Below are 17,813 nucleotides of genomic sequence, written 5' to 3'. Positions count from 1 at the left end.
TTACTGTTGAATTACTGATTCAGTCTGGAGCCGCCCCCTGCCCTGTCCTCTCCTGGGTCCAGGGATGCTTCATGGCACCCTGCGCAGAGCACGTTTCGCTTGTGGTCTGTTGGTGTCATCTAGAGCATCTGGCTTGCAGCCTGTGCCCGCGGTCGCCTCAGTGGGGTGCTCTGGAGGCGGCACTGGGAGCTGTGGCCTGGAGCTCTGGCCAACCAGCGTCTCCACGTCTTCTGGAGCCTTTCAGGAGGGGGTCAGGTGCCATTTACACCTGGTGATCGCTTTACCGCCAGACTTTCCACCATTTGATGAGAATTGTTAATGGAGGGCATCTTGAAGCTGGGAAGCATATTAATTTCTTGCTTCATTTTGCTTTCCAAACATTCTAGTGTTGACATCCCTGCCAGCCCTGGCCGTCCCGCCCTCTACCCCCACCAAAGGCGTCCCTCCCACGATGGTCAATGGGCTGGAGATGTCGGAGCAGCGGAGCTGGCTGTACCTGGAAGAGATGGTCAATTCCTTGCTCAATACCGCCCAGCAACTGAAGACGCTGTTCGAACAAGCCAAGCAGGCCAGCTCCTACCGGGAGGCCGCTGTGGCCCAGGCCAGAGCTCAGGCCGATGCGGAGCGGAAAGAGGTAACGTCAGCGCAAGCAGGGGCGTGGGCCGTGCTGGCTCCTGGGGCCTGCCGTCAGTGTTTACGTTGGCTTACAGAGCCCACTCCCCACTTTCCTGGAAAAGGAAGACTCGGAGAATCGTTTGTAAATTAAATTAAGCTTTTCTTATAGACAAGCGATAGCTGTTATTGGTGAAGTGTTTGTGTTTTTTATAAATACGATTGGTTTACTTCAGAAGAGGAAACAGTTACACACACGTGCCAGCCGTTGTCTGGAACACTCACCCGTAATGGCCACGGTTTATACTCCAGCCTGTCGTTGTGCAGTGAAAACGCGTCTCGTATTTTATCGAGTTTGGAGAGACCTCGTTTGGTGGGGCTGTGAGGCAGCTGTCGGGGCACATGCACGGCCTCCCCTGTACCCCAGCTCTCCTCCTGCACCTCAGGGCCCCTCGGACCACTGTCTCCCCCACTCTCCGTGCGTGGACGGTTCACTTCCGGCTTCCAGTGCGTTCTTCAGAAGTAGGGTCTTGTGCACAGAGCTTCACACCCCAAGCGTTTCTGGGCAGCCTCTTGTTCCTGAAGCACAGAAGCCACTCAGCCCCTCGGCTTCTCTTTGTAGAAGGTCTTTGGCTGACTCAGGGCTTCAGCCCTCCAGGCAACTAAGGGTGCAGCTGGGGCCACCACTGCAATGCCTGAGGTGACTCACCGGAATCAGAGAGAAGGCTCTGGCCCTGGGAGGCCCCAGGAGTTACAGGAATTGGGACGAGAGAGGGGGCCGTGAGGGCCTGTGCCACTCTGCCGCCCAGGGGGGCTTCCAGGGCGGGAGGTGGAAGGCCGTGCAAAGCAGAGCCACGTGCTTTAATGGGAGCTTTCTCAGTTGCAGTAAATGGGGACTTCAGTTTGTAAACTAAAGTCTCATTAAGTTTTTTGTACCAAATCTATATAAGGAAAATATTTTTCATTTACTCCCTACTTTTTATAGATCAGAGGGAAGAAAAGCTTTTCCGTTTTTTAATTTTCTAAATGATTTCTTAATGTGCGATTAATTTGTTTTCAAGGGAGAAAAATGTTTCTGCTACTGAAGAAACATAATTTAAGAATACTTCAAAAATATATAATTCCAAACTAACACATACTCAACACTGAATTTTACAGAAAAGAGAAAAGCATAAAGGCAAAAAAAATCAATAATGACTGTTAACATTTTGAAATATTTGAGGATTTTCTTGATTTCTTACCATTATTGATTTCTTTCTTTTTTTTTTCTGGAAGATTGGCCCTGAGCTAACATCTGTTGCCAATCTTCCTCGTTTTTTTTTTTCCTCCCCAAAGCCCCCCAGTAGGTAGTTGTATATTCTAGTTGTAGGTCGTTCTGGTTCTTCTATGTGGGATGCCGCCTCAGTGTGGCCTGATGAGCGGTGTGTAGGTCCACGCCCAGGAGCCAAACCAGGGAAACCCTGGGCCGCTGAAGCGGAGCGCACAAACTAACCACTCGGCCACAGGGCCAGCCCCTGGAGGACATTTCTGAGTGATACAGAATTCCAGGTCGTCGCTTTTGTTTCTTCCAGCACTTTGAAGATGGCATTCGTCTTCTCACCTCCATGGCCTCAGCCGTCGTCTGTGTTCTTGATCTCCTACACGTAGTGTTTCTCTCTGCCTGCTTCAAGAACTTGGTTTTGGGGGCCAGCCCACTGGCGCAACGATTAAGTTCACATACTCTGCTTCGGCGGCCCAGGGCTTGCAGGTTTGGATTCCGGGCATGGACCTATGCACCGCTTGTCAAGCCATGCTGTGGTAGGCGTCCCACATATAAAGTAGAGGAGGGTGGGCACCGATGTTAGCTCAGGGCTAATCTTCCTCAAAAAAAAAAAAAGGGAAAAAGAGGAATTTTGCTTTGTCTTTGGTGTTTAGCAGTTTGTCTATGAGGTGCCTGGGTGTGGTTTTCTTCATATCTTAGGTTCCTGGGGTTGCTGATATTTTAAGGGCATGTGGGATTGTCTTAATCAGGTGTGGGAAGATATGCAGATACAGAATGACTGTCATGAAGAAGTTTACACTCACCGTTCCCTAGAAATAAGAGGCACGCCATGCCACGCTGGGCCACACTTGGCCACACCGGGCCACGTGAGGAAGTACCAGGTCAGTCAGGAGCAGAGAGAGTGGGGAAAATGTGGGGGAGAGCCTTTCCTGTGGTGTCTGTGGGAAGGACCCAGCAGGGGGAGCCAGCTCAGGGTTGGCCGGTGGGCTCTGGGGCCTAAGGGCTGTCCCCTGGTGATCAGGGCAGATGCACAGTGGCCCAGAGAGTGAGAGCCCCCTGGAGGAGGAGGTTGGGGTGTGGGCCCGGGGCTGGTTGGTTTCCATCTGAAAGGCACGCTCAAGGGCGACTTGTTTACTGTCTCCAGGAGTTCGCTCACCCTCTGGTGTCATTGAGGCCCAGGCACATGGAGCACTGGCTGCGGAAAATAAAGAGCAGAGTTAGCCCAGCTGAGCTCCTTGGATCTTCAAGTTGGTTTCCCCCCAGTTTTGAGATTTTCTGTCACTGGTTTTATAAATATGCTTCACACCCGGTTTCTCCCTCCGCCCCTTTCCCTTACGAGTGTTCTGTGTGCTGATGCCTGGCAGCACCTGTGGGTCGTGAGCCTCTGGCCCTTGGTCCCTAGTCCTTTTTCTTCCCGTTGTTCAGACTGGATAGTTTCTGTTGCTCAGTCTTCTGGTTCACCGAGCCTTCCTTTGGTCGTCTCCCAGATGCCAGTAAGCCCATCTGGTATATTTTTCATTTCAATTATTGTGCTTTCTAGATTTAGAATTTGAAAGTTAGAGTTTCTGTTTGGTTCTTCAGCATGCTGAGTCCAATCAGGAGCTAGAACGGCAGGTTAAACAGAAACTTTAAAGAATCATTAACTCTGAGGAGGATATGAGAAACTCCGCGGCACGCTTGGTCTGCTGGAAAGGACCCAGGGCAGAGTGCGGTGGGAAGGGCTCCCTCTCCAAGGCTGGCATCTGGACCTTGCTGCTGAAGGCATGGTTCACAGGCTCTCAGAGAAGTTTGCTGGTCTGGCTGGCTGGAGCCGGCCTGGAGTTTGCCGGCAAGCAAATGACCCCCTGTGTGTTGCTGGGGGCAGGCAGTCGGGAACTGACAGGGCAGCATGCAGAGGGGTCCAGGCAGCCTTCAGAACACGCAGGGCAGACCAAGGCTGCAGGTTTGCAGAGAGACTGTGTCCTGCCGAGCCTGGGCAGTGCTCCGCTGGGTGTCCTGATACCCACACGACCCCTGGCCTGTGCCGGGAACTTCGGGAGAGCCCCTCCTTCTGTGTCGGCTCTTACGTCCTCTCCTGAGAAAGCGTGCCATCATGCCCACCCCAGGGGAGATGCCCGAGGATTGTGTTTTCATGGAGAAGATGGCAAAGGGGGTTTGCATGCTGAGGGGCACTAAGTTGAAAATCTACTCTGTTCCTTCCAGCAGTATCCTTTTCTCTGCGTCTTTCCCCAGCTGGCCACTCAGTAAGATCATCTTTTCCTTGACTTCAGTGTACATCTTCATAACCGTGTCTTGTAAAATCGCAGCTAATCCCAACGTTGGGTCATCTCAGGGTCTGTTTCTGTTAACTGCCTTCCTCTTGCCGATGGGTCCTGTTTTCCTCTCCTTACACGTCCAGTAATTTCTGGGTGTTTATTGGACTTTTTGGTTCATTCATGGTGGAAACTCTGACTTGTGTTGGATTCTGTTATCTTCCCTGGAAAAGCGTTGAGTTTGGCTCCAGGAGGTGGTTGAATGCCTGGCTGGACGTTTGGGTTGTCTCTCCTTTTTGGCTCTTGGGAATAATGCTGCTCTGAAGGTCGTGTACAACTTTCTTTATAAACATGTTTTCATGTCTCATGGATGTTGGAGTTGCTGGGTCATTTGGTAACTCCACGTTTAACATTTTGAGGAACTGCCACCCTCTTTTCCGAAGTGGTTGCCCCCGTTTGTGTTCCCGGAAGCCGCGTTGTGGGTTCCTGTGTCTCCACAGGGTGTTGTGGGTGTTGCCGTCCTCGTGGGTGTGGCGTGGTGTCGCTGCAGTGTTGGTGTTTCCCTGATGACTGAGGGCGTTGAGCATCTTTTCCTGTACTTCTTGACCACTTGTATGTCCTGTTTGTATTTTCAAATCCTTGGCCCGTTTTTAATTTGGGTTATTCATGTTTCCTTAGAAAAAGTACTTTTTTAAAAAAATCAAAGTAATTGTAACAATTAAGGTTATTCGTTGATTCCGTAAATAGCATTGACGCCTGTTATGTGGCAAGTACCATTCTAGCCACTGAACAAGTGTTGCTGGGTCCTGTAATGTTTCTTTTTGGTTTTTGTAATTTTTCTCCCAGAATCACAAGGCATTTGAGGTCATTTTAGAGGGAGACATGGGGACCTGAGACATGGCTGTTTGCTGCGTGCCCCACGCCCCAGACTGTGTGGGAGACGGCTACCAGCTCTATGGCCGGTTGTCCTTCAGGTAAAGAAAGCCTGTTCACACAGCTGCCCCGGGGCGTGTGCAGGGGATGAAAAGGAAGGAGTGTCTGACATGTCTTGCTAATTCAGATTGTACGCAAAATTGTAAATTGGAGAGCAACCTCTTGCCTTCTCACTTAGAAAGCTCCCTGAACCCTGGGGTACCGGCCAGGGACCCGGTCTGCACTCGCCCCTCCCCCGGTGGCTGGTGGAGGGTAGCTCCCCGCTGCCGAGATTGCATTTGGGGACACCGCCGTGTGCACCTGTGCCCTCCTCGCCTTCTCTGTCAGGGCCCGGAGCATCTGGGCTTTTCTCCCTCCCCGGGAACACAGGGGCAGCTCGGGTTTGGGGAGCACCAGCTGCATAGAAAGCTGAACTTCACGCTGGCGAGGAAACGAAAGAGGAAAATATTTTTAACTTTTGGTTTTACATTTTTCATTACCAGTTTTGTGGACCATTTTTCACAGAGTAAAATTTGTAATTTAGACACATTTTCTCCTTCAGTGAAAGTTGTCAAATGACACATGGACTGAAAACAAAAGTAGATTAAAACACACTGGAGTATCCCTCCCTCGCCCGGTGTCAGTAACTTTCAGGGAAGTGGAGGGTGCTGAGTCGGCTCTGTGCGTTTTCTTTTTCACAGAGGAGTAGCCAGTGAGCTCAGAGTCACTCTTCCTCCTCTCACTGTAGAGGGTCCAGAAGCTGAGTTGATGTGACCCACAACTTGTGATAAGGTGGCAGGCTGTCCCCAGCCTCCTGGCTCTGTCCCCCGCCCCATCACAGGCCGCCTGCCACCCCTGAGCAGGAGTGTCTGCTGTCGCTGATTTGACACAGTTCCCACCCCTGAAAGGCTGGGCTTTGTGTTTTATTTGTAATCGTATGTATTTCTAAGAAAGAAATGCGACATGAAATCCCTTTATCCTCAAAATCCCCCATTTGGTAGGAGAATGCTAAGCCCTTTAGTGAGATGGCGGGGCCGAGCCGAGCTCCCCGCCCCCGCTGCCCCCATCCGGTCCTGCGGCCTGAGCCCTGGGAAGGGCTGGAGCCAACGGGCACGCCTCCCTTCTTGCGAGCTGTCGACAGGATGGGTCTTTTTTTTTTTTTAAGATTTTATTTTTCCTTTTTCTCCCCAAAGGCCCCGGTACATAGTTGTGTATTTTTAGTTGTGGGTCCTTCTAGTTTGCGGCATGTGGGACACCGCCTCAGCATGGCCTGATGAGCAGTGCCATGTCTGCACCCAGGATGTGAACTACCGAAACCCTGGGCCAGCGAAGTGGAGCATGAGAACCTAACCACTAGGCCCCAGGGCCAGCCCCCTAGGATGGGTTGTTCTTGAGTCATTTTATGACGGCTGAGCACACAGCCTAGGGGTGGCCAGGTGCCACACGTCCATGCTCCTGTCGGTGTCACAGGCCCGAGTGGAAGCCGCAGCCCGACGCGTGGAGTCTGATGGTCCACATGCCAGTGGCGTAGAGCCTGCTTCTCTGTAGCCCAGCTGGCAGTCGCGTGCTTGCAGCCACGTTAACCATGTCTGGCTCTGTGTGTGTCACCTGTTTCACAGGGGCAACAGGTCTGACCCCTGGGGCACCATGATGACCACAGCCCCTGGGCGCTGGGTTCCTGTGAGATGATGACTGGAATTAGAACTGGCGGCTCCGAGCCTCGAGGGGAGTGCAGGAGTGCTGGAAGCTGCGATCTGAGCAGCGTGCGGCTGGAGGGACTCCAACCATGGCCCATGGTTAGGGTCAGGGCCGTGGGTCTGGAGTCGGGCCTGGGTCTCAGGGAAGAGGAGTGAGGAGGCAGGTGTTGACCCGGCTGCTCCCTGCAGAGCTGCTGAGTGACTTTCTCCTGAGGGATTTGCTGTGATGAGAAAGTTCGACACCAGCCAGTTTGGCCGCAAATCTCCCTTCCCTGCGCCTCTGCTGATGAACAGAAGTTCTTATTTGCTGGTCGTGCTTCTGTTTGACTGTGATGTTGGGAAGAGGCCGGGTCGGAGGGGCAGACGCCGTGGGACTGCAGAGGGCCGTGGGCCCCGGTCTCTGCAGGGAGCGCTGGGGCGTGGGGAGGAAGACGCCGAAGCCATCGGAGTCAGAAAGAGGTTGCAGAAAACCTCCCTTGTGAGCTCCGTGAGCGAGAGCGCAGGGCCTTGCAACAGAGGGAGGGGAGGTTCGGGGCTGCCTGCTTCGACGTTTTATTTAGAATTTTAAAAAAATCAACTTTAGCCCCGCTGAAACCATTAAGGAGATTTTTGCCGGATTTTGATCGTGGGGTGTTTGTGTCCGCGTGTGTGTAATTAGCCCTGCAGAGATTAAACAGGGCAGAAGAGCAGATGCCCTTCCCCATCAAGGGCATGGTGTCCGGCAGAGGCCGGCCACGTGGCTGCAGGGTCTTGGGTGACTGCCATGGCCCAGCTGGGCGCCAGCCCCGCGTGCTCCGGCCTGAGCCCTCCTCCTCTGGTCTGTGTCCGCATCTCTTCACCCTTGCCCAGCCTTTTTCTGATCGTGCTCACTTCCCTTTTCAGAGGTGAGTACAGCTCAGCACAGATGGGCCCTGGAGGAGGAACGTGCACAGGGCCCTGGGGAGCAGGGCAGCAGCTCTCTGCTCGGCCAGGCTGGATTCCGGGGAGGCTTCCTCCTGGCTGTGCCGCGCATGGCGAGAGCACTCTGGTTTCTCTTCTCCTGCAAGGGCGCTGATCCCGTCACAGGGCCCCACGCTCGTGGCCCCATCTATCCTCAAAGGCTCTGCGTGTGCACTTCAGGGGGTGTCACAGGCCGTGTATGGGCTCAGAGGTTTCTCCCCTTAAAGTGACCCCCTCTCCACACTTGGTCCCCGAGCAGATCCACTCGGGGAGGTCCTCGTCTTGGATGGGGGGAGCTAGGCATGTTTCTGGAACCTTCTGTGTGGCAGTCTGCTTGTTCGTGTGGATGTATCAAGATGGGCTCATTTGTATATATTTTATACTTGGGGTTCTAACCCAGACCTGTGCTATTTATTTGCTCACATTGTTGCATCTTTGGCTCCTGTGTCCCTTTGACCGCGCCCCGTCCTGAGCACCTGCCTCCTTTCTGGCCCGCCTTGGGCATCTCCTGCCCGGCCCTGAACCGGCCGTTCCTCCAAGGGGCCCTGGTTCCTTCGCTGGAGGACAGTCTGAGGAGCCAGGATCTGGGCGTAGTGGGCTACTTGCTTGCGGGCCCTCAGCCGACGGCACGGAGCCGTGTGTGTGCCGACACGGCCTCAGTGTTTCCGCCCCGGCCCTCTGTTCCTGTGCAGGAAGCTGACGTGAGCTGGTGCTGCCAGTGTCTGACTCCAATCCGCACCCCTGAGTATTGTTTGCTAAAAAATGCCTTTCCCTGAGGGAGCGTGGGGGAAGGCCCAGGGCTGGGAAGTACTCACTGTGCAGGGAGGCGCCAGCGCCTGAGGGCTCGCTTGTTAGGACAGGCTCTTGATGCAGTTCAAAGCTATTTCTTAAGTGCTTACTGTATTCCGAGAACCCTGCTGGGTGCGAGGGGCCCACCGGGTGCAGGTCCAGGTGAGCGTGCTCTGGGGGGGATGGGTGTGACACAAGGGGACTTGCAGCCCCTGAGGACGGTGAGGAAGCCTCTCAAGGCTGTGCTGGCTCAGTGTGCTGGGCCTCCGCCCCACAGCCCCTTCTCCCCGGATGCAGATGCGGGAGCTCCACCCGCCATTGCCCTCTGGAGACCTCTCTCTGTGCTGGCAGACTTAGTCACTTAACGTTGGGCACTGAAGTTGTCCCTCAGAGTCTGCCTCACACTCACATTTTCTGAAGTGAGCGAGTGCACGCTGGGGTCATTTTATGGAGGAAGAATGTCAGTCACAGTAAACGTAGCATTTTGCAAAGAAGGAAGCTGAAATCCAGAACAGAGACTGGAACCAGTTCGCTCTTTTGAACACGTGCGGAAAGCGTGGCAGAGGTGGGATGCAGCGGGATGTCAGCAGGCGTGTCGGGCCTGTCCGTGTGCTGGTGCCACAGTGACCCGCTGACCCGTCAGCAAAGGCCCCGCCTGCTGGGGTCGCCAGGAGTTCTCGCCGGGCCCCACCCAGCCCCACCTGGCTCGTGTCTGCACTGCAGACGGCCTTCCTTACCTGTGTGCAGTCCGCGGTGGATTGGCAAGAAAGCTGCAGTCATGCAATTTAGGGACAAAGCACACCAAGCGTCGACTTCGGTGGCCCACACGGATGGGCTCGGGCGGTGGGTGCTGGGGCTGGAGCCGCAGGCAGCTGTTGACGAGAGTCCACACGTGCCCGGCCGCAGAGGCCCTGCGGGCGTCTCCAGGACCTAGACAGACGCTCCGGGAATGTTCTCGATGGTGAGCGAGCTGTTACTCCCAGGGCTGGTTTTCTGTGCTTACTTGGCGGGAGTGAAGTCTGCAGTTTGGAGAGAAGTTTACGTGTTGACGTGGTGCAAATTTTCCAGTCACCGAGGGTAGACCCCTTTCGAGAAAGAGAGGGAATGTGTGTCTCGGCAGCTGTGGGGACGGGGACACATGTCAGAGTCCTCGGGGAGACTGGGCCTCATCCTGTGTGCACTGGCACCCCTCGTCCCCCACGTCTCGGGCGAGGGCTCGGGGCGTCCCCGCACTGACCTCTCGTGTCCTTCTTGCAGCAGTCCTGCGTCAACTGTGGCCGGGAGGCCCTGAGCGAGTGCACCGGCTGCCACAAAGTCAACTACTGCTCCACCTTCTGCCAGCGCAAGGTAGCGTGCCCACGCCCCGCCACCCCTCCTGGTGTGAGAGGCCCCCTGGGTGCTTGGGTCTCCGGCCACCAGGCCTCCCTGCCGGCCAGGCTGTCCCTCCACGGAGGCACTGCCAACCCACAGCGTCCTGTCCCCCAGGCCTCGGCCTTCCCCGTGGCGTCTGCAGGCTTCTTTAGAGCCCTGCTGCAGCCGCGCGTGGTGTGTGCTGTGCCCATGCGAGGCCCCAGAGCTCTGTTCCCATCGGGAGGCCTGCTCCAATGGGGGTCCCTGCTCCCATGGGGGTCCCTGCTCTGCGGCGGCTGTAGCCCAGGGGCAGGGCCACTGCTCAAGGTGGCTTTTGACCTTGTCACGGTCAGTGCTTCCCAGCCCTGGACGCCTCGTCCTAGATCGTGAAGTCACAGTGATGTTCACATGTATCTCTGTTGCCATCATTCAGCCATCGATTCTAAGGAAATCAGAGGATTTTCTGAGTAGCACCCGCCGGTTCAGGTTATCGCTGCTCCCGCCGTTATTCAGAGAGGGGCTGTGCCGGGAGCAGCCCCGCCTGTTCTCCCCTCTTCTTTGTGCCCATGTGAAATGTCCCAGTTAAAACGCCGTATGCTGGGTGGATGGACAGTACACACCTAGTCATGGCCTCGCTGCGCGGCCTCCGCGAGGTGGACTTGCATCTGGACACGGCCTCTCCCCGGCCGGGGTGCCCCATGCGGTGGCTTCTTGAAGTGCCCTTCCATCCACAGAAACCCTCAGGAGGGCAGGTGTCGGCTGGGAGGGGGATGGAGGTGGCCGTCTAGGACCAGTGTGTGGGCACGTGGCTCATCCCACCTCTGGAGTCTTCAGATGCCTGAGGGCCCCCCAGGGTGCCGTGTAGAGATGGACAACAAGGAACGAGCCTGTCCTCGCATCCTGCAGGACCCCAGGGGGCCTGCCTGCATTTGGCACCCCAAGAGCTCTGCTGCCCCTAGGTGTGTCTCTTGGGGTGGGAGCTGCCCCCCGGGTTTGCTCTTAAGCCCTGGCCCGTCCCGGGTGCTGGAGATTTAGGACTCAGAGCCAGAAGTCTGCTTTCCCCTGAGGTTTCAGCTCCAGGCTCGTGCACCGAGAAGAGGGCATCCACAGCCGCCTCGCTGCTCTCCGGGGCCGTGACGAGTGCCAGGGCCGCGGGAGGAGGGGCTAAGATACGGTGGCAGCCGGGAGGGCCAGGCTCTGTGCTGGCCTGTGATCCGAGGGGTCGGCTCCTAGAGCTTCCCTGCATTTGAGCCATCACGGGAAGATTCGCGGGCTTGTTTCTTGATGGAATTGTTTCAGCCACATGACGTTTTCTCTGAGTGCAGCCTGCAGTCTGGGGACCTCTCTTCATGAACGGGGCACGTCACACTGTTGCTCCAATCTTGTCGACAGACCTGTTTCTTCCCTTGATTAGTGAAGCTTTTGCTCTTTTCACATGCTGCTTGATAAAGACATATGCTCTGGGTTCTATTTACTTAAATTGATATAAAGTGAACTTCAAAAACGATTATTCTCATGTTGGATCCAAATGAGCACAAATGATCCAAGATGAACAGGATCTGAAAGACAGGAGGCCAGCTGCTTGTGGTAAATGGTGAGTGCTGGCCTCACACCTCCCGGTCCCATCTGGTCTGGCTCCCTCGTTCTCTGCGCTCCTTAGAAGACTTGGAGAGGTGGTCAGGCTGCTTGTCTTGTCACAAGTTGGACAAGGACCATGACTTGTTTTGGGTTTTAATTTGCAGACTTCATTTTCTTTCCAAATCCCATATGAGGGGTGTGTGCACACGTGTGTGTTTTATATCTTCATTGAGGTATAATTTACATCCTATAAAATTCACCCATTTTAAGGATACAATTCCATGTTTTTTTAGTAAATTTGTAGTTGTGCAAACATCACAATTCAGCTTTAGAACTTTCCGTTACCATAAAAAGACCTCTGAGCTCCCCCGCAGCCCTTGGGAACCACGAATGTACTTCCTTTGTCCAGAGATCTGCCTTTTCTGGGTATTTCCTGTGCTGGGACTCTCACAGCCTGTGGGCTCTTGCATCTGGCTGCCTTCGCCCAGCGTGTTCTCGAGGTTTGTCCATGTTGGAGCAGGTGGCAGTGCTTCTTTCCTTTTTCTGGCTGCACGATCTTCCCCTGGGAGGGTGGACCACGTGTGCCTCCGTGCAGGTGACGGGCGTCTGAGCTGTTTCTCCTCTCTGGCGACTGTGAATAGTGCTGCTGTGAGCATTCACATAGAGGCTTTTGGGTGGATGTATGTTTTGTTTTGGCTGGATACCTAGAATGGATTTGCTGGGTCATAGAGTAAACTAATGTTTAACTTTAATAAGAAACTTCCAGACTGTTTTCCAGAGTGGCTGCCCCCCGTTTTACTTTCCCACCAGCAGCAGATGGGGTCTCCCTGCTTCCTCGCCAACACGTGTTACTGTTTGTGTGAGGACAGCCGTCCCATGTGTGCAGCGATGCCACGGGGAGTTGTAATTTGCATTGCCTAGTGACAGATGATGTTGACTAATGATCTGTCCATGTGCTTAGTAGGCAGTTGAGTATCTTTTGGGGGGAAATGTCTATTCAAATCTTTCACCCATTTTTCAGTTGGATCGTTTCTCTTCTTATTGAGCATCAAGAGTTCTGTGCTTCTCTGTCAGGTACATGGTTTGCAGATGTTTTCCCCCAGTCTGTGCCATGTCTCTTTCTTTTCCTAATAGTGGTTGGTGTTTGCGGGACAGAAGTTTTTAGTTTTGTTGAAGTCCAGAGTTCATCAGAATTTTGTTTCATGGAGATCACACTGTGGTGTCGGAGCACTTTTGTGTAACTCAAGGTTAGGAAAATCTCCTGTTTTCTTCTAAAACATGTACACTTTTAGCTCTTATATTTAGGTTTATGATCCATTTTTGGTAAATTTCTGTGTATGGTGAGAAACGCCGTGGACTTGGCCCGGTGTGTGTGAAGTTTTACATACTGCATGGACGGACAGTCCCCTTTCAGGTAATTTTCAAATTAAACTTTCATTCTTTTGATATAATGATTTCAAATCTTAGTTTATTATTATACAAGTCAGGTACACTGACTGTAGAGAATTTGGAAAACATAGGCCCACAGACAAGGAGCTGGAGTTCTGCCGTCCAGGAACCCCGTTGCTGTGGGAGGCACCCCAGTGTGTGTGTGTGTCCTGTCCCATCCTGTCTCTTCTGCCCGCCCTCGCCGTGTGTCTGGTGCACCTCTGTCCAGCCATCTCCCTGCTGTCAGGCCTCCTCTGGAGGGAGGGGCGGCCTGTGTGGCAGCCCCATTGTCCCGCCTGTGCCGGGCTGATGGCGGCGCCTGCCTGGAGTGGGGCAGTGGGCATGGGAGGAGCTGGGGTCTCCCTCAGCGCCCACACTGTCCCCCATCATCCTGTGAGCCACAGCCACCGACCGCCCCATGGACACGTGGCTGGCTCCAGCTCTGTTTCTTCTCCTTTGCAATGATAACATCAGTGTCAGCGCTTCTCTGCGTGGACGGTTCTTTCTTTGGGTGAGACCCCTGAAAGGGGACGGGCTCAGAGAATGACGTGTTTGGGCCGCTCGGTCTTTCAAGGCTCGTTAGCTGTTTGCCTTTTGAGCTGATCCCTTAGAAACGAGGGTGGGCAAGGCTGGGCTTGGCAGAGACCAGCGGGAGGGCCGGCCGCACAGCTCGCGCAGGCTGCAGCCTCAGCTGGAGGGTCCCACCTGGCCCTGCTCCCCGGGGAGATGTCACTCTGGCTGGGGCAGCAGCCCCCGGTAACGTGGATGTCCTTCCTTTCAGGACTGGAAAGATCACCAGCACATGTGCGGGCAGTCAGCGGCCGTCACCGTTCAGGCCGACGAAGTCCACGTCACTGAGAGCGTGATAGAGAAAGTCAACGTGTGAGAGCTTGCCGGGTCCCCTCTCCGCGGTGCCGTGTACCTGTCGCGGGTGCAGGACCCCTTGAGGACTTTGGGGTTGTTGAGGAGAAGGTGAAGAAACTTGCTGGCCAAGTTATTAACAGACTTTGAGTGACCTGTCCCTTGGCAATGAACTCCTGCCGCCGGAAGCCCCGAGGAGCGCGGGGCCGCGTGGGATGGCGGCTCCTCTCGGTGCTCTTTTTTATCCCTTGGATCATGAGTGTCCGTCTCACCCACGGGTGTGTCGTGTTCTGTAACACTCGTGTACATACATGTGTCTGTCAATAAAGGGGATGTCCCCGCTCCGCCCGGACGGGGGTTCCACTCCCGCGTCCTCACGCCCGCAGGCCGGCGGCCTCAGGTTTCTTCCTTCTGTGGGTGCGGTTTGGAGGCTGCCACCCAGAGGCGCTGCCATGGGGGAACGGCGAGGCCGCCGTAGCGTCCTCCCCCGTGTCTGTCACCCGAGGAGCTGGAGCAGAGGTGCGAGCTCGAGGGTGGCACTGCTCCAGTCACTTGGGTCGCTCCGGCCCCACTGGGAAGGCTGAGCCACCCATCCAGTCTCTGAAGTGACATGGCATCTGGTCCTGCCGCCTCTGTGGCCAGTGTGGGGAGGTCCGTGTGTACCCCGAAGAAGTTCCATTCCTTCCCTCCGACACGAGAGCCCCAAGAACGCAGGCCCATTGGAGGGGAGGCCAGTCCTGCGTCCCCTCCCTGCGCTGACCACAGTGGCCCCGCCCACCGGCTGGGGTGCTGGCCGGCAGCCTCCCTCCCCAGCCCCTGCCTGCGCCTGCTGACCTGGCCCAGCTGGGCAGGGGAGCCAGCCTGACTGTTAGCCGGGCCGGGGGCCTCAGGGGCCGTGGCCTGTGCCGAGCACCTCCTCGTCTGTGCCCTGTGCCCGGCCTATCCCAGGAGCTGGTCAAGGAGGACGAGGAGGTCAGCCAGGGGCCCACACCTGGGGACTCGCCACCAGCACGTTTGGGTGTCAGCCTCAGCTAGCTCGAGACCTGCCTGCCCTGCTAAGAGTGCTGCCGTGGAGCAGTCACCCACATTCTGGAAGCTTCCCTGGGTTTCCAGAAAAGCCCTCATGGCCCCAGAGCCCTGGGCCTGCGGTGGCCTTGTTTTCTCTGCGCTGAGGAGGCTCAGAGCCCCACCTGCCTTGGGGAGAAGGTGAGGGTTCGCCACGGTGGGCGTGGAGGCCCGGTGTCGGGGCCAGTTTACAGACTTTGATTTTTTTTTTTCAAAGATTGGCCCTGAGCTAACAGCTGTTGCCAATCTTCCTCTTTATTTTTTTTTTCCTTCTTCTCCCCAAAGCCCTCTAGTACATAGTTGTACATTCTAGTTGTGGGTCTTTCTGGTTGTGCTATGTGGGACGCCGCCTCAGCATGGCCGGATGAGCGGTGCCAGATCCGCGCCCAGGATCCGAACTGGCAAAACCCCAGGCGGCAGACAACCACTCGGCCACCGGGCGCCCCCAGACTTTGATTCTGATGCTCCTCTCAAGCGCTGTCTCCGTGAGCTGTGTGTCCTCCACGTTCATGCCACCATGGGCATGAAGGAATTCTCCCAGTCCTGCACCCTCCTTGGGCTCCTGCTTCCAGAAGGTTTTTCCAAGGCTGTAGTGCCCCAGAGACACTGGCTCTGGGATGAGCCCGGGGACGGCGGAGCCCTGACGGGAAAGGGTGTGCGCAGGAGCCTGGCTCCCGAGAGGGGGTAGGGGAGCGGGGGGCGGGCGGGGCCTTCTCCCCCAGAAGCCCCCTCTGTGGACTAAGCTGGGGTCTTCAGGTGTTTTACTTACATTAACAAGTTCTTGTGAGGTGCCTGCCGTCCTGGCGTTTGCTCTGCCGCCACCTCTCGGAGTCCAGGTGGGAACGTGGGCAGCACGGCTGCACAGGGCCCCCGAGACCCCCTCCGGGCCCCTCCTCATGGTGCCCACAGAGTGACTGGCCATGGGGGCTTCTCAGCTGTGCTTGGGTAGAAGCCTCTGTGGTTGCTGGGCGTCCAGCGGCAGGAGCGTGGGGACAGGAAGGGAGAGGCCGTCAGCATCGCAGGAGGGGCTGCGAAGGGACCTGCACCCCGAGGAGGACTCCCTCCACCCTGGAAACGCAGAGCATGTGGCTGAGGCCGGGGCGCGGCCCTCAGGGGAGGGCCACTGCCCAGCGTGGCGGGCGGCTCTGCACAGCCACCTCTGGGGACTGGGCTCTGGGAGCCGTGTGGCCTGGGGCCGGGCGGCGCTGGACAGGGATGGCTCGTCTCCCTTCTCGTCTTAGGATAGAAGCCCCAGGACTGCACGCCCCGGGGACAGTTTTCCGAGGGCAGCAGGCATTTCTAAGCCTGTGACGCTGCCTTGGTGTAGCGTCTGGAAATTTGCCCTCAGGGGCACCAAGGGTTTGTCAGCAGTCGTCAGCATTCTGTGTCAATGCTTCTGATGGCATCTCCTGCCGGCTGCTGCGGGGGACAGGCAAGGGGCCGGCTTCTGTGGGCCCGCGGTCAGCATGGGCCAGGCCGTGCGGGGCGCCGCAGGTCCTCCAGGCCGGGGTTCCAGAGAGCTGCAGGCAGGGCAGCCCTTGGCGGCGGGGGCCAGTGAGCATGCCGGAACAGAAGGGGTGCCTCCTGGTCAACCGGGCTCTCTGTAGATCTGTACCTTGTCCCCCTGTGACCACATTGTTCTCCACGGCCACCTTGTCCTGTCCACCTGTCTCCCATGTTGACCTTGTCCCCAGTGTCCACTTTGTTTCCTGTGCACCTTGTCCCCCTCTGTGGGGCTGCAAGTGTCTGCCCACAGGTTGGCAGAGACAGTGTGGGGCCACCAGCAGCTCCCAGCCCACCCACGACTCAGCCCTGAGGGAGGTGCAGCTCACTGGCCTGGCCCTAACCCTCAGGAGCGTGGTCAGCCCTGTCCTCACATCTGGGTGATGAGAAGGAGCACACAGGATGGGGACGTGGCCTCACCCCCTGCGGACAGAACCTGGATGGGTGGGCAGAGCCACAGGTGCCCACAGCTGGCTGCTGGGTGAGGTGCTGGGTGAGGTCCTCTTGGTGGTGGCAGCAGAAACCAGCTCCCACCGCCTGAAGTGGGCACATCGGGGACCTGCTCCACGCTGGGCCGCAGCAGGCCCAGCAGGCACGTGTGGAGCGAGCATCGGAGATGGGCGAGGGCACGGGATGGCACGTGGAACTGGGGAGCAGAGCCAGGCGGCGGGCCGAGCGACCACTGCCCTCGGCCCCTCACTCCGACCCTGCCGTTGGCCTGACACGGCCCAGTGCCCCGCTCCCTGGTCTTTACTTCAAGTCTGAGGTTCCCAGAGGCACCATCGGCTGGTTCGGGGCAGCTGCCCGGAACAGCCGGCTGGGCAGGGGCTCAGCTGTGCCACCTGGGGCCCCTCTGAGTGTTGGGGCTACTGCACTGTGTTGGGGGGAGACCCAGTGTGTCTGCTGCAGCCGTCCACACACTTCATGGGCAAGAAGGTGCCCGAAGCTCAAGCAGCAGCTGGAGCCGGGGTCCCGCCCCGGTGCCCTCCCCACAACTCCCACTGCCTGTCAGACCCTGTGTGGGTGTGGGGACATAGCGCCCCTGTCAGCCCCCAGCCCAGCAGGAGACAGATGTGAATCATCGTTAGTCAGACGGTTCCCTGAGGACAAGTCTCTCCAAGGGGATGGGGACAGGCTGAGCCTAGGAGGTGATAAGGGAGGCTTCTGGGAGGAGGTGGCAAAGAGCAGGAGAGGGTGAGCACCCAGAGGGGAAGGGGTGGCCCCCCCTCTCCACAGGATATTTTAACATGCTGAAGTCCTGCCTGGTGCCGTGGACCTCAGCCCATAATTTCTCACGTTCGGAAGAGGACTTAGCAGTTGGCAGCAGCTGCCTGTCACCAACAGCAGCCTCCCCACGGGAGCGCTCAGCCCGCAGCACTGGCGAGCGGAGATGAATTTCTCCTATGGCCCTGGGACTTGGAGAGCCAAGACGAAGTCCGGGGTGGGTTGGCCCTGGTTGGTGGGGCCAAGATCTGCCCCTGCCGCCCTAGGGTCGGCAGCCACACTGTGGGCGGGGGAGCTGGCAGCCCTAGCACACAGGGGCCTCCTGGGGGACTCTCCTGGCCT

The 17,813-nt window shown here is 56.8% G+C and overlaps 1 protein-coding gene across 10 annotated transcripts in view; it reads left to right on the top strand.

Annotated features, from left to right (window-relative positions):
* Positions 1-14,064, top strand: part of DEAF1 (DEAF1 transcription factor) — a 29,750-nt gene extending 15,686 nt beyond the window's left edge. Inside the window, exons 10-15 of one of the 10 annotated variants that reach the window (XR_011424174.1) lie at positions 387-634; positions 2,184-2,409; positions 2,623-2,754; positions 3,018-3,120; positions 9,720-9,809; positions 13,600-14,064. Coding sequence is in view for 6 of the 10 variants with exons in the window: in XM_023654763.2 (XP_023510531.1) it covers positions 387-634; positions 2,623-2,754; positions 3,018-3,120; positions 9,720-9,809; positions 13,600-13,676 (650 nt within the window). In the remaining 4 variants the exon portion in view is untranslated. Of the gene's footprint in view, positions 1-386; positions 635-2,183; positions 2,410-2,622; positions 2,755-3,017; positions 3,121-4,971; positions 5,100-9,719; positions 9,810-13,599 lie in introns of all 10 variants that reach the window. The other 9 variants (XR_011424176.1, XR_011424175.1, XR_011424173.1 and 6 more) reach the window with 9 other exon arrangements.
* The last annotated feature ends 3,749 nt before the right edge of the window (positions 14,065-17,813 follow it).

Source organism: Equus caballus, chromosome 12 (genome assembly GCF_041296265.1).
Source record: "Equus caballus isolate H_3958 breed thoroughbred chromosome 12, TB-T2T, whole genome shotgun sequence".
Classification (NCBI taxonomy): domain Eukaryota; kingdom Metazoa; phylum Chordata; class Mammalia; order Perissodactyla; family Equidae; genus Equus; species Equus caballus.
This window is presented reverse-complemented; position numbering and strand designations above follow the sequence as displayed.